We start from the raw sequence: 14,014 nt of genomic DNA, 5'->3' as shown, positions 1-14,014 counted from the left end.
TGTAATTTTGGGAGGGTGTAAAACTGGCATTCCACTTGATCCATGGGTTTCTCACTCAACAAATTAGTTAAATTCATCCCCCCACCACCCTGCTATGAGTCACTTGCCAGCCTAGGCATAATGTTGGATGATGTTAACAGATGAGCATTCAATGTAGTAATGCTTCGTCCATTATTTAAAATGGAGGCATTAATTCATGTACTGTAAAGGGTTTGTGCTCTTGTTAAGATAGACATCCATCCTAGGTCTACAGGAATACACACGCAGGTTGTGAACATCAAGCATCTGTTGCAAGTTGAACAGTTTACAGTCAACAGAATAATGCAATGAAATATTTCAAACTGAGGTCATCCCAATATCTCACTGGGAAACTTTACTCCAGTAAACAACACACACATGCAAGGAGTCACCGTACACAATCATATTGCCGACGTGAAGCTTAAACTAGCAAGGAGTGCCTATGGGGGAGAATTTTTGCTACACGTCAATGGGCTGCACAGGATTCTAATGGACAGAGAACCCTTCATGTTGACTGACCCACAGGCTCCAATTCCTAGCATGTGAAGCTTTGTGCTGGCAGCGTGAATTTGTAAGGTTTCCCTTATACACCCAGTCACTCCATACCGACTCAGCTACAACTAACAATTAATGCATTTTTAATTTTGAGAACTTGAAGTAATTCCTATGCCAAGCAACAAGATACTCTTCCATAAGTAATTGCATAAAAGACAGTAAGCACAGCTTGCTACTGTCTCTGGGGTTGACTACTTGGGATCCAGATGTTGCTGAGTGAATAAACATATTTTCCAGAGTTAGATTTTAGACATTTCTCTTGCCCTGTTCCCCTCCAAAACATCCAAGGAAAGAATCACAAGAGAATTCAAACTGCTAAGTTGCAACTGTACCATAGTAATGGTCAGATTGTAACACTGTCGCTTATCTGCTGCAAGAGAAACGTGGCTGGGAGGATGTTGTATAAGCAACTGTGCAGTAATAGCTTAAACAGGGGTAATTTCAGCACAAGGGTGCCAAGATTAATCCTGCACCCCCTCCCCCAAAAACTCAGCAACAGTGAAATTATCGAAAAGCTATTTCAACACTCATCTTTGAAAAATATGTACCGTTCTAACTTTCTGCAATTCATTCAAACCAAAGCTAAACTTAGCCTAGGACACCTTTGAGGCTATAAGCTTAAACCAGTGCTGAAAAGTGACAGATCTGATGGCTGTACATTTTCTCTCCATTTCTCTGCAGGAGGTAATGATTCCCTTCTTTGTTCTGTGGCATGTCCCATTGGTGCTGGGGCCCAATCCTGTGCTTCGGTCACAGCACTGTTCAGCTACAGAGAGTGGCAAAAGGCTATTCAACTGTGGTGGACATCATAGTTGAGCATGATTTTATCTTCACCCTAACATGCCTGCACAGAAACTGTTCAACAGGGGTCACTGGATAGTGATGTGGGATGTGAATCTTGGTCGACTTTCTCGTCTGCTGCATTAATGCTGAGACTGGCTCTGCCCAGATCAGGCAAACAACCCTGGGAACTGATTAGTTCTATATGGTTGGCCTATTAACTGCAATAACCAACTGAGGCAGGAGGGGATCTCCTTGGAAATTCTCAGGTTCTCTTTTGATGTAAGAAAGCTTGGTTAATTTTTTTTTAAATTTGTTTGTGGGAATGTGGGCATTGCTAGCAAGGCCAGCATTTGTTGCCAATCCCTAATTGCCTTTGAGAACTGAGTGGCTTACTAGGCCATTTCAGAGAGCATTTAAGAGTCAACTACATTGCTGTGGGTCTGGAGTCACATGTCGGCCAGACCAGGTATGGATGGCAGATTTCCTTCCCTTAAGGACTTTAGTGATCCAGATGGGGTTTTACAACACTCAACAACGGTTTCATGGTCACCATTAGGGTAGCATTTAATTCCAGATTTATTTATTGAATTCAGATTTCACCGTCTGCCATGGTGGGATTCGAACCCATGTCCCCAGAGCATTAGCCGCAAAATACAAAGGTATGAATGTGTTCAATTCTGAGTACAGATACTTAGTTATTAATAATCTAACAGGATTTCATCTTTACAGAAATACACAGCTCTAACAATTCAATCCCAAAAGCAGTTTAATTTTAGCTCAACCACCTCCCCCTCCCCCCAGGAATGCCAATATAGTAGATTCCAGATTAACTTTTTCACCAGCCCATTTCATGCCATGCCCTCAGGTTGCTATATTATTCTATATGTAATATATAAACATTGAAAGGAATATGGTAGACCCTCTCTACAATGTGGGGATTGTGAAGTTGCACAAAGCATTTTATTTTGAGATGTTTTTCTCCTTCTCCCACCAATGACTATCTTGGTCTTAGATTGACGGATCCGAAAGGGTGGAGTTATATTTTAGCCCCTGATATCCTGGAGTTAGTTAATTTTAAAAGATAGCCAAGAGTATAAACTGATGCCAAACATTTTACACTTACGTCCATCTTTTTCACTGTAAGCGGTAAAGAAAGGACTTTAACCGCCTGCCCAGAAAGCAATTATTTTAACTGGTTTCTATGCATCAACACACACAGCATGTCTAACCCACACAAACACTTACAATGTTTTCCGTAATCCATCCAGCAATGGTCTACAGCTGGATATCGTCATCTCTACACGTGTAAACCTACATCTATAACTATTTACATGGGCCAAATGGCTTGTTTCTGTTCTGTATATCCTACGTAATTCTATATAGAAGTATTTCTTCCAGAGCATTTGGCGGAGGTGGGAGGAGCAGGGGAGCAGTAGTGTTTTAGGGGGAAGGTGATTGCTGGGACTGAGCACTTTCCAAAAAAAGGGGTTGGTTCCATGGATTAAAGAGCATTTCATTCAGAGGGGCTTTGCAAAATAATGAACTAATAACACAAACATCATCCCGGCCTTACAGATGAATCTTGGAGAGATTTAAAACAATACCCACTCTGTGGGACTACTTCACTCAGAAATTAGTCCCAGTATCATAGTTAGATCTGCATTCTATGCTCTAGCTGATTAAACTTCCTTAGCTTGATTTATGTGTATGGCATATGAAAAACATAACACAATGCTTGTTCCAGTGAAAGACCTTCACATTTTCTTGATGCTTTTGTAACAGGTCGTACACTGCAGCTTGGCCTGCTCCAGCTCATAGGGCTTTCCAAGCAGTGGCTGCTCACACTCCAGGCAGCAGAAATGCTTCTTGTGCCATGTCAGTCCCTCGCTTTCTATGTAGTCTTCTGAGAAAATTAACTGTAATGAAAATAAATCACGATCAATACAAGATTTTATTTCCTCACAGTAGTTCTCATTCATTTCCCATCAGTCCCACTCCAGAGACTTGAGTACAAAATCGAAGTTGGCACTTCAGTGCAGTACATCCAACAATAAAACACTCCATCAGGACTGTGCTGAAGTACTGGATTATGCACCCAGATCCTGGAGTAGGACTTGAACTCATGATCTTCCGACTCAGAGTCATACATAATACCGACTCAGTGAAACAAATCCTTCCATAAACCCTTAAAAGTGAAGAAAATAATATCAAAAACCGTACATATAAGCTTGGCTACTACCTCCTCCATCATCCTATTCCACACAGATGCACTCCATTGGGTTTCAGAACAATCTTTAACCCTGGATACACCCTCTCCTCACTGTTCATAGTCCCCACATAACCCACTGACCCCCCCACCTTAAGAGGCCTCGACCCTGACAATGCTCCAGATCCTTGAAGAAAATCACAATTCTCCAGAAGATCACCATGTACCCGGGGCTCCAAAAAGGGCAAACAAATAAATAAAAAGACCAATGCAGCCACTGGTCCAGACCTTCCCCACCAGCAATTCCCATTTCTCATTGTGCCCATTATCTTTTTGTATGTGTTTTTTATTCTAAATGTACCATTAAGATTTCTGGGATATATTGCTATTATAGATATGAGCATAAGTTCACATTTGAAGGGCAATTTTATAATTACCTGCAAAATGGACCTTTATAAAGACATCTACTGGGGTAACAGCAGTTTAGCTACAGCAAACAGCCCGAGTGCTGATTACTTATCACAAGTCTGCCATGTGAGGTATAGATACAATCTTCGTGTCATCTCTGGACACTATTGTTAGACTTTGACAGAACCAGTGTTCCTGATTTCTATCACATTATGTTGACAAGGTGACTGCCTTTGATAATGACATTTGTGTGGGAAGAATACTACAGTGTTTGGGCCAAGTTTTTTTTTAAGATTTAAGGGATCATATGGTAGTAATGTGAGAACTGCCGGAACCGAGGTTTAGTTACAAAAAAAACAAGCAGTTTCCGACAGTTTTTTTTAAACTGCTCTCCATTTCTTGAAACTACAGTGTACAGATGCACACTGGCATTTAATAATAGCTGGGTTTGAAGATCAGAAAAGGTCCTTTACAAAGAAGAGCTTTGATGCCAGGCTTTCAATAAGAGCTGCAAGTCACCACACTCTCACAACCATTTGGACCAATAAAATGCTGTTTCACATTAGACCCTATGTTATTGGATGTGGACTCGATTCAGGATTAAGATCTACTGCAGGAGCTGTACACCTAGCAACAATATGACATGCATAACGCACACTCAGAGCCAATACACAAGATGTCGTGCTGAAACACACTATACCCTACAATTTTATTTAAATGAGACATCCTGCCCATTCTGCAGTCAGGAGATTGATGGAACAAGTGGGCCAGTAAAAGCCAGTTTCATTCATTGGGTTCTTCTCCTTGCTGATTAGTTTGTATATCTTTGAGCAGCTGATTGTTTCTGTACTTTTGGTGGACTTGGAGAAACTGTCTGGAGCTGTATCGCTGTAATTTTGTTAATGACTGCGATAGCTCCAATTGTATAGTCAGAGTTAACCAGCCTCAGGTGTGGGCATTCCTATGGACAAAATTCAGAGGAAAGGTATGAAGATGACAGGAGATCACACCTGCTCCATTTGGACCCATTCACAATGGTGTCACTACAGCAGTGGCAGCGGCCCAATCTATACTGCTTTATGAACCCAGATACCCAGATGAAAGAACATGTTATATGACCCAGTCTTTTCTTGCAATGGACATTGATGTGAATGCATTTTGCTACATGCTGGCAATATACCAAAAGTTGCCACTCCCAAAAACCCACCTCATCACATGCAATGCAGCGAGGCTTTTCACTCTCACAGTAATGGCGTCCGCACAGGAGCTTCCCGCTCTTCCAGAAGTAGATGAGATCTACCAGGGGCTCTCTGCACCTGGTGCACAAAAAGCATGCTGGGTGCCAAAGCCGGTCATACCCAGCCCTCTCCCCATACACCACGGGGCTCTCAGTGCTGACTGTCTGCTTGCAAAGCTCACAATGCTGAAAAAATAGGAGAGAAACTCAGATCATAAATCAGGCCAGCACAAAATACCTCAAATAAACATTTCTATCAGCAAAATAGAGTTTCACAACCAGGTGTCTAGTGTAAGGCATTTGGATATCTCTTGTATTTTTGTTTGTTATGCTGTGAGGCATTTGTTAATATTTCCTGCATTTTTGTTCATAAGTAAAATGTAACCAGTTGCGTTGTGAACCAGTGTGTGGAGCTCACCAGGTGGTAAAAACGTGGAGGTGAAGGACTTCGGGATGAAGGGAGGAGAATTCTGATGGACAACATCATCGCTGGGGTTCATATTGGACTAATTAAGAATAAAAGACAGCGTAACTGAACAAGAACGCCCACATACACACACACACACAGACAGACAAATCAAGAGATGCCACTGATGTAGTAGCCTGGGCTGTTAGAATATCAGCCATTCTACAACCAGACTCAGGGACAATGGCCTTTTGAAATATGTGTGAATGGTTTCCTTCTTGCCTTATCAAGATGCAGATATCACATCCATGGGTCGTATGCACTTAAGAACTCCCACTGCTGAGAGCAGGATATGACCACATGCAGGTGGTCTTGCATAGCCAGGGTGGGATTGATAAGGCACTGAAACCCAATTGGATGACCCAATTCAAAACATTACCTTATATGTCGAGGGACCAGGGTCAGAAAGGGGTATAAATTCATAGCTCACAAGGACATTTTTGCTGCAGCCGGGAAGTGTGACTTGGTCAGTCACAGGAAGTCATGCGGAAAAAATCGTTCAGTGTGCCTGACCACCCAGGAATGAGTTTCTGTAGGTGGGTCTACTAAGCAACTGGTGTTGTAAGTATATATTATTGCTTGGTGAGTTAATAAAGGTGTTCCACGTAAAGTGGAAATTGTATCCAAAGTTTGTTACGTGCAATTGATACTCAGTACAGAGTCAGGACTTTACAGGGAAGTGAAACACCCTGTTAAGAGTCTTACAGTAGTCCCCTTGCATCACCCTCCCACACACATTGAAAACAACGATCTTTATTTTTCAGATTTGACCAAGTTATTGCCCATTTATAGCACTGCCTGTTACATGTGCTGTATTCAGTTGAATATTTAAGCAACAACCTCTGTTAAATGGGGGAAGCCTGGTGGTATGGGCTCTAGAACGCTTAACTCTGAACCAGATCACCAGTGAACTGAGTTCCAAAGGCTGTGCTACAGCTGATGTCTGCAGTTCACTTGTAATAAACACATATCAGTTTTCATCCAAAGCGCCATTCAGCCTAAGGAGCATGGACCTGCTATGATCATAGAGGATCCTAGCCCTCCAAACCAAGCACAGCAACAGTCCAGAAGTCATGGGATGGTTATCATTGAATTAAAAACTACCTTCTGAAGCATTGGCTGGAATTTTATGGCTCGCTAACAAGCGGGCTTGTGGCAGGGGTGGGGGGGGGTGTAAAATTGAGTGGGAGGCTGTTCCTGACCCCCTTCCGCTCCCGCTGCAATTTTACGCAGGGCAGCAGTGGCGAGAAATGGACTGCCCGCCCCAAGCCAATCAAGGCCCTTAAGTGGCCAATTAACAGTCACTTAAGGGCGTCCTCCTGCCGCCGAGGGTATTTTGCCAGGGCACTAATGGCATGGCCGTTTCGCGACAGTAATTCTGGTACACGGCAAACTCTGGAAACGGCGGCTTCAACACGTGTATTTTTCATCTGGAATACCAAAGGGAAGGTGGAAAGGATGTCAACGCATAGTTCGTAATTACATTTTTTTTTAAAGTAACAAAAACCAGGCGGCCTTCTTGCGGGCTGGTGGGTGGGGCCCTCCTGATTGGGCACCCTGTGCCCCATGGAGGGCTGTCCCCGAAGCCCCAACCACCCCCAACCCCAATGATCCCCCTTGCCTCACCAGGGCCCGGCCAATAAATGTTTATCTGCACATTTAAATCGTGTAAATATTCTTTTATTAAGCTAATCATGAGGTTTTGCACCTTTTTTACATTTTCACTTATTTATTCGTGTATTGGCCTTCTCTTTCTTTTAATGTTTTACAAATATGCTGTAAAAGTTATCGGGGGGTGGGGGGGGCAGAGTGAGAAGAGCCTTTAAACACTAATGATAACTTCATTGTGTGTTAGAGAGTTTTAGTTAGTTGCTACCAAATAGTGTAATATTGAAATAAAAACAAGAAATGCTGGAACCACTCAGCAGGTCTGGCAGCATCTGTGGAAAGAGAAGCAGAGTTAACGTTTCGGGTCAGTGACCCTTCTTAATATTGATGCCTGGACTGAGGTCATTTTATCTGCTCTTTGAGAAGATTCTTGTTTTTGGCACATGTTGGACAGTCTTCCTGAATCAGTTCATGGCTGTAGGTACTACAGTTATTCAATATTAGAGTGAAGAATCTTCAATCATAAAGCAAGTTTTAATAATTGCAACGGTTCACAAAGGCGGCTCACCACCACCTTCTCAAAGGCAATTAGGGATGGGCAATAAATGTTGGCCCAGCCAGAGACGCCCACATCCCATGAACGAATAAAAAAAAGGCTCACAAACCTGAATAATAGGGGCCCTCTCTTAAACCATCGATGGTCATTTTGTGTTAAATAGGGCTGCTTCAAGGGGAAGTGGCACTGTTTGTCCAAGCTGATGATGCTGTGGAATCCACCTCATTTACATTGCAGAATGAATTCCACAGCACCAGCAGAAGCAGATGAACAACTGCAGCCTTCCAAATTAGACCCACCCTGTTGGCTGTGGAAGGTCCATACATGTCATCAATGTCAATATGACAACACTGCATCATGTTCGCAAACTCAGCCCAGCCACAACCCCAGTAAATGGCAGCCGTGTGCGTGGCTGCAGCATTTCATGGTAAATACATCGTAGAAGTGTACCATCTTCAAGAATAAATGAGATAAATCTTCATTCCATTTATTTACAATAGAGGAATGAAACTTGGACCAATTACAGGTTACATCCCCCAAGGTGAAAATGGGATATTGTTCTGAAAAATCCAGACAGCTAAAATAAAGTCTGCAAACACTTTTTTCAAATCCCATGCTCCTTTTATATATTTTAACTTTTACCCAATGTGGTACCTTTTAACCACATAACCAGATAATTAAGAGCTGAAAGTCCAGGCTTTCCGACTGTCACTTCTGGTGTAATCAGCATCTGAAATTGGAAACATTTCTGTGCCTAATAATTATTTAGACCTTTAGGTGGCTTCCAGCTGCCTATTTGTAGGCTTCCTTATGGCTTGGTGTCTGGATTCAACCTACAGTCAAAAGGGCTACCAATCTGTGAAATAAGAGGGAGCAAGACAAAGAGGAGGGGGAAAGAAAAGAGATAGTGAGAAATTGAGAGGGGAATGGGGAGAGAAAGAGAGAGAGGGTGAGAAAAAGGGGAGCTGAATAGTGATGAAATGAATAATCAGGTTTTTTTTAGCATTGGTTGAGAGAGAAATATTGGCCTCGACACAGTGAAAATTCCCCGCTCTTCTACTAATAGTGCCACGAGACTGTCAACATTCACTGCAGGGACAGATAGGTTTAATGTCTCATTGGAAGGAAGGGAAGTAATAAACAAGATGGCAGTTAAAGTAGAAGCAACTGGGCCATGCAGTTAGTTACATCTGCACTTTGTGCTGTATTCTTGGCAAGTATAATCCAGAAACACAAAATCTTTTAACTGAAGCATTGTGATGGGGATGGGGTGGGGGCGGTGGGGGAGGGGGGCAACGGGTGAAGAAAAATCACAGATCCGCTTCAATATCTTGCTTAATAGCCTTCAGTCCCAACATTATGTAAATAACTGGCAGCAAATAAAACTTGGTTGTGAGAGAATTGTTCCTATCCCTATGTATAAATTACTTCCAAGATGATGTACCTCATCTACATTCCATATCATTCATCTACATTTCCTTTACTACCTGTCAGATGCTATCAGTGATGGTAGTGTTCAACGCCTTTGTACCTAATGTATGCTTGGAGCTGTGTAATAAAGCTGTCAGGAAATGCCAAGAGTCTTTGACTCATGTCTTGTAAATGCATTTCCCCCATTGCACCACCCCCCACCCCCTGCTCACTTCCCTTGCCTGCAAAGAAGCTTTTTGGCATTATCAAACTCATGAATCAAATCAAGATAGCTCATTTCAATTTTCCATCTGCTCTCTCCTGCATAGGATCTACTGTTTTAAAAAAAAAACATTTATTTCAGAAATTGGCAACAATTGGCATCGATTGAACTTGATCAAAGAGACAGAAATATCAAATGCTCTTAGCATGTATGTCGTGATAATATTTACCTCTCAATGAAAGTACTGGCACAACATCTGAAACCAGAAGAGTTTTACAGAGGCAATCTTCAGACGAAAATGCCAGCATTTCCTTCACCAGCAGGTACACAATACCTCAGTCACTTGGCAGGACATGATCACCACAAAGGAGCCAACCTTACTTGCCTCAAATGTGTCCAGGGTCTGACATATGTGGGTCCTGAGAACTGTCTTTGAGGCAGTAGAAAACACATATCCGCCTTCTAGGACACTTAATAGTGGCGCTCTACATGATTAAAGGATAGGATTCCCATTGCACTACTGGTGTAGTTATGGTGACAGCATGAGAAGAGCTTTGAGGAAATGCCCAGCCATGATACTTCCAGCATCATTAGCCATCATAGTGCTCTTAGGCAGCAATTGTGTAGGTAGCATCGTGACAAGGACATGTGCTTCGTCCTTTTATAACCCTCAAGCAAATCATGAGCAAACATAAAGCAGGAAAGAGAAGTAAAGTAATGAGGATCAAATATAGAACCACAGAGGTTTACAGAAAGGGGCCTTAGAGCCGATGCCAGCTCTTAGCAATCCAAAACTAATCTCACTCCTCTACTCTCTCCCCATTGCCCTGTATCTTCCTCTGCTTCTAATGTTTATCCATGATAAGTAAAATCAGACATTGTGAGGACACATAAAGACTTTATGGTTTGCAATTTATTAAAATGCTGACAACAAGGCCTTGAATATCATTGCTGACCATGGGCCTTACCTTTTCCAGGGTCACATTTGTGTTTGTTTTTAAGTCACGCCCTGTCATGTATTGGAAAATGTTGGTGTATAAATGTCTGCATGCATGTACATATTCATACATGTGAGCATGACATCAGTCTTCTCATTTCACCTTCCATGGAAACCTAGTTTGCAAGTAAGAACCAATCCTCAATAAATTCTTCACTATTTCTAGTGCAACTGGACACTTAACATAAATTAATTTTTTATTCAGCTATAGGATATTAGGATGGCATATGGGGAACATGTGAAGTTTCAGTACTCAAGCCAATTGAACTCAGAAAAGTACCCAGCAGCACAATTAGATGATAGATTTTGTCCTTGTATAGTTGGGTTGTGTCTGGAAAGAATACTTAGAGGTGAATGACACAAAGTATAAGTAGGCCTGTCACATTAGTAAAAGCAATTTGAGGTGATGAATTTAAAGCACCACCCAATAATCATATGGGTTTAAATGTTATTTTGGTGGAGGAAGGAAAGACAGAGGTAAGGAGTTCTATGCAGGGGACGGCAATGTGTCTGTACACGGACACCAGTGTTCGTGGTAGAAAATGTTGAGGTCCGTGACTGATAATTTCAGGGATGAAAAGTTTCCCATTGACTTCTTCCTTCCAAACAGAATGGCTTTTAAAAAATGCAGCTGCCAGTTTCACAGCTGAATTGGAATTTCTAAGGTCAGATCTTTATCTAATGCTCAGTAACATTCCTTTCCATATTCACAGCTGACAGGTGCCTGGGAGTAGGAACAGTGGTTTCCGAACTTCGGACAGATTCGGTGTTTTCTGGTGGGACGTTGCATCAATATGATAAAGACGACAACGAGCACAATACAAAATCCTTAAAAAGGAAAAAAAGGAAATGATTTCACATTGGACATTAATAGTCAGCTTTTTATGTCAGATGCGGTCAGCTAGCCAGAGGCTAGGGATTGTGCATTCAAGCACAGCTGGTGAGCAATTTGCACTCTGTTTATTCTCTTCCTCCTCTTGAAAAATATCCTGGTTTCTGCTTGTTACCATTATATAAATCAGGCTTCCAATCACAATGGGTACCTGCCTTCCATTGCTTTCGGTACTGCTGTGACACATGTCACAAAGAGTCATCAACTTCTGCTTTACACTGTGCACCAGACATAAAGAGGCTGAGATCTGAGATACATCATCCAGCTCATAATTGGAACCAGTCCACGTAACCAGTTTTAATCAAGATTGCAGCATCCGTGAACTCTGCTTATTATGGCCCACGTTTTCACACATGTTCACAATTTTCAACACAATAAGTCCTCTAATCAGATTAGAATCAAAAAGGAAACTGCCTGCAGAGCAGGAAAACCTCCAAACATTAGAGTAAGTCTGAGGTATTACTTGCAGATAGTACATTTAAGTTTTAAATAGAGGTTTCAAAATATTAGCTTCTAACGTCTGTAACCAGTGTGTCTTTCTTAGGAGACTGGTGGGTAATATGCACCATCTTCTGCATGTTAAGATGGTACAATGGATCGCCTGCCCAATTGGCAAAATTTGGCAACAGAAAGATGCGCACGCTTACTTCACCAGCATGTGAATGTAAAGGTGATAAATGGCTCTTTTCCATTAACAAGAACATTAAATTCTCTAAACACTTTTTGGTGAAAGCCGTGAAACTTTATAGTTGAATTCGCGAGCTGAAGTTGGTAATCCAAAAAAAGTCTTTATTTGCACAGAGTTACATATTTGCTATTTGAAGTTGATTGAAATTATTGCACATTTTAAAGTTCAGTTCACTTGCACTCCTGCCACTTAATCTTATCATTAGGTAACTCCATAGATATCTGGCTTCAATTAAAGTTAGTAATCCTATTTTTGTAACGAGTGGAATGGGGAGGCTGGGGTCAGAGTTCACATTCTGTGGTTTCATCAGACAGCACTTGAGATTAGTCAGACTCTGTGTTATAGCTGGACATTCTCAGATTTTAACATATTCCATTCATCATTACAAGCGCTTTCAAGTAGTTGTTTCAAGTTGCTATTATATTCCCGCTGACTACAAAGTCCAAGTACCCATTGAACAAAGGTGTCTAATAATGCAGATTTGACACTTTATCCGTGTTTGTAGCCATGGTTGCTGTCTCAGGAGGGAAAACTGCATTGTAGTGAATGAACTTAACAATCCTAAAATGGTTACAAAAATACATATCTGTATGCTTGTTGGTGCTCTTGGGTATTCCCTTATTCCTGAATTGTAACACTATTGCTGAGAGAAATTATGAGACCAGACTATGGAAATTGCGCTCCTCAGTGACACATGAGTAACAGCCGGCAGCTCTTCCATTTTATGAGGTCACTGGAGGGAAAATTCGGTGAAAGATCCCCGATCCCAAGATGCCTCTTACCAGATAATACACTGGAAGGCACGTGCGAAACAAATGGCAACCTCCCTCTCAACTCTATAGTTATGTGTCAAACACCACTTTTTGTTCTCCATCATCCGATTCCATGGTAAGTGCTCCATAGCACCAGTGATGAAGGTTCACCAGAAGCTTGTCCTTTCTCTGAAATAAGAAACTCATCGCTCCTTGACGTGTGCATTCTCCTTGGAGACCCGCGAGCAGGCTGTCCTTCTACACTAGGTCATTCTAGGATCTAGGATCAAACTAAGACACGACTGCACGCCTCCAGGCTGTTGGTTGCTTGGTTGAGGTTTAGGAGCTGGTAGTCCCTCAAGCAGGAAACCTTAATAGCTAGGTTAGGTAAGGGTTTTGTTGGGTAAAGGTATCAAGAGCTCTGGAACTGAGGCAGGTGAATGGAGTTGAGATACAGGTCAGCCATAGTGGAATTGATTCGTGCAACAGACCTGACCGAATGAATGGCCTACTCCTGTTCCTATGTTCAATGGGCCAGAGGGATAATTAAATAGAATGCTACTGAAAGCCAAAGCATTTGATTTTTTTTCTAAACAGGAGATATTTCATCTCATGTTACATAATTTTAAAAAATGCACAATGTTCCATCTTTCACAAGTCTTAGAATTGAGCTACACCAACTGAGCTATCCAAGTCAGGCATCCTGTGCAAGCTGCATCTTGTTAAAAAGCAACACACTGGTGCAGTTGTAGATTTATAGCACTGGAATATTGGAAAGAGCCTTTTTATTAAGTCTTCTAGAAAGGCCCATGGCTCCTTTTTACAACTTGCACAGAAAATACACAATCGGAAAGTTCTTCATAAAATGTGAAAATAAAATCCTAGTTCTCTGTGCAAAAGTTTCTTCAGAAAAGAACAGAGGTGGCCCAAAAGACTAAAAATTTCTTTTGGACTCAAGCCAGACTGAGGTGTAAAATCCTTCAAGGTCGCCCAATGGTACCAAAAGTGAAAGAGTGACAAGTACCAAAGATCGATGAAAGTTGTTTTGTAGAGATCTGAAAGATCACACAGATTATGACCCATTTTCCTTCACAGTAAATTACTACTGCATGAATCTCTAATTCTTAACATCATGATTACTGCAGGCAGTGAGAAGAGAGAGATAGAGAAAGCAGAGAGAGAGAGAGAAAGATAGACAGAGAATGAGATATAGAA

At 41.7% G+C, this 14,014-nt stretch overlaps 1 protein-coding gene across 3 annotated transcripts in view; it reads right to left on the bottom strand.

The window, feature by feature from the left end:
* Positions 1-342: 342 nt before the first annotated feature.
* lmcd1 (LIM and cysteine-rich domains 1) overlaps positions 343-14,014 on the bottom strand; it is a 56,439-nt gene continuing 42,767 nt past the window's right edge. For all 3 annotated transcript variants that reach the window (XM_068051475.1, XM_068051474.1, XM_068051476.1), the window contains 2 exons: positions 5,178-5,393; positions 343-3,272 (listed from right to left, as the gene is read on the bottom strand). In XM_068051475.1, the coding sequence (XP_067907576.1) occupies positions 3,111-3,272; positions 5,178-5,393 (378 nt within the window). In that variant the 3' untranslated portion in view covers positions 343-3,110. The remainder of the gene's footprint in view (positions 3,273-5,177; positions 5,394-14,014) is intronic.

Source organism: Heterodontus francisci, chromosome 19 (assembly GCF_036365525.1).
Source record: "Heterodontus francisci isolate sHetFra1 chromosome 19, sHetFra1.hap1, whole genome shotgun sequence".
Lineage (NCBI taxonomy): Eukaryota > Metazoa > Chordata > Chondrichthyes > Heterodontiformes > Heterodontidae > Heterodontus > Heterodontus francisci.
Note: the sequence above shows the minus strand (reverse complement) of the source record. Positions and strands in the feature narration are given on the sequence as shown.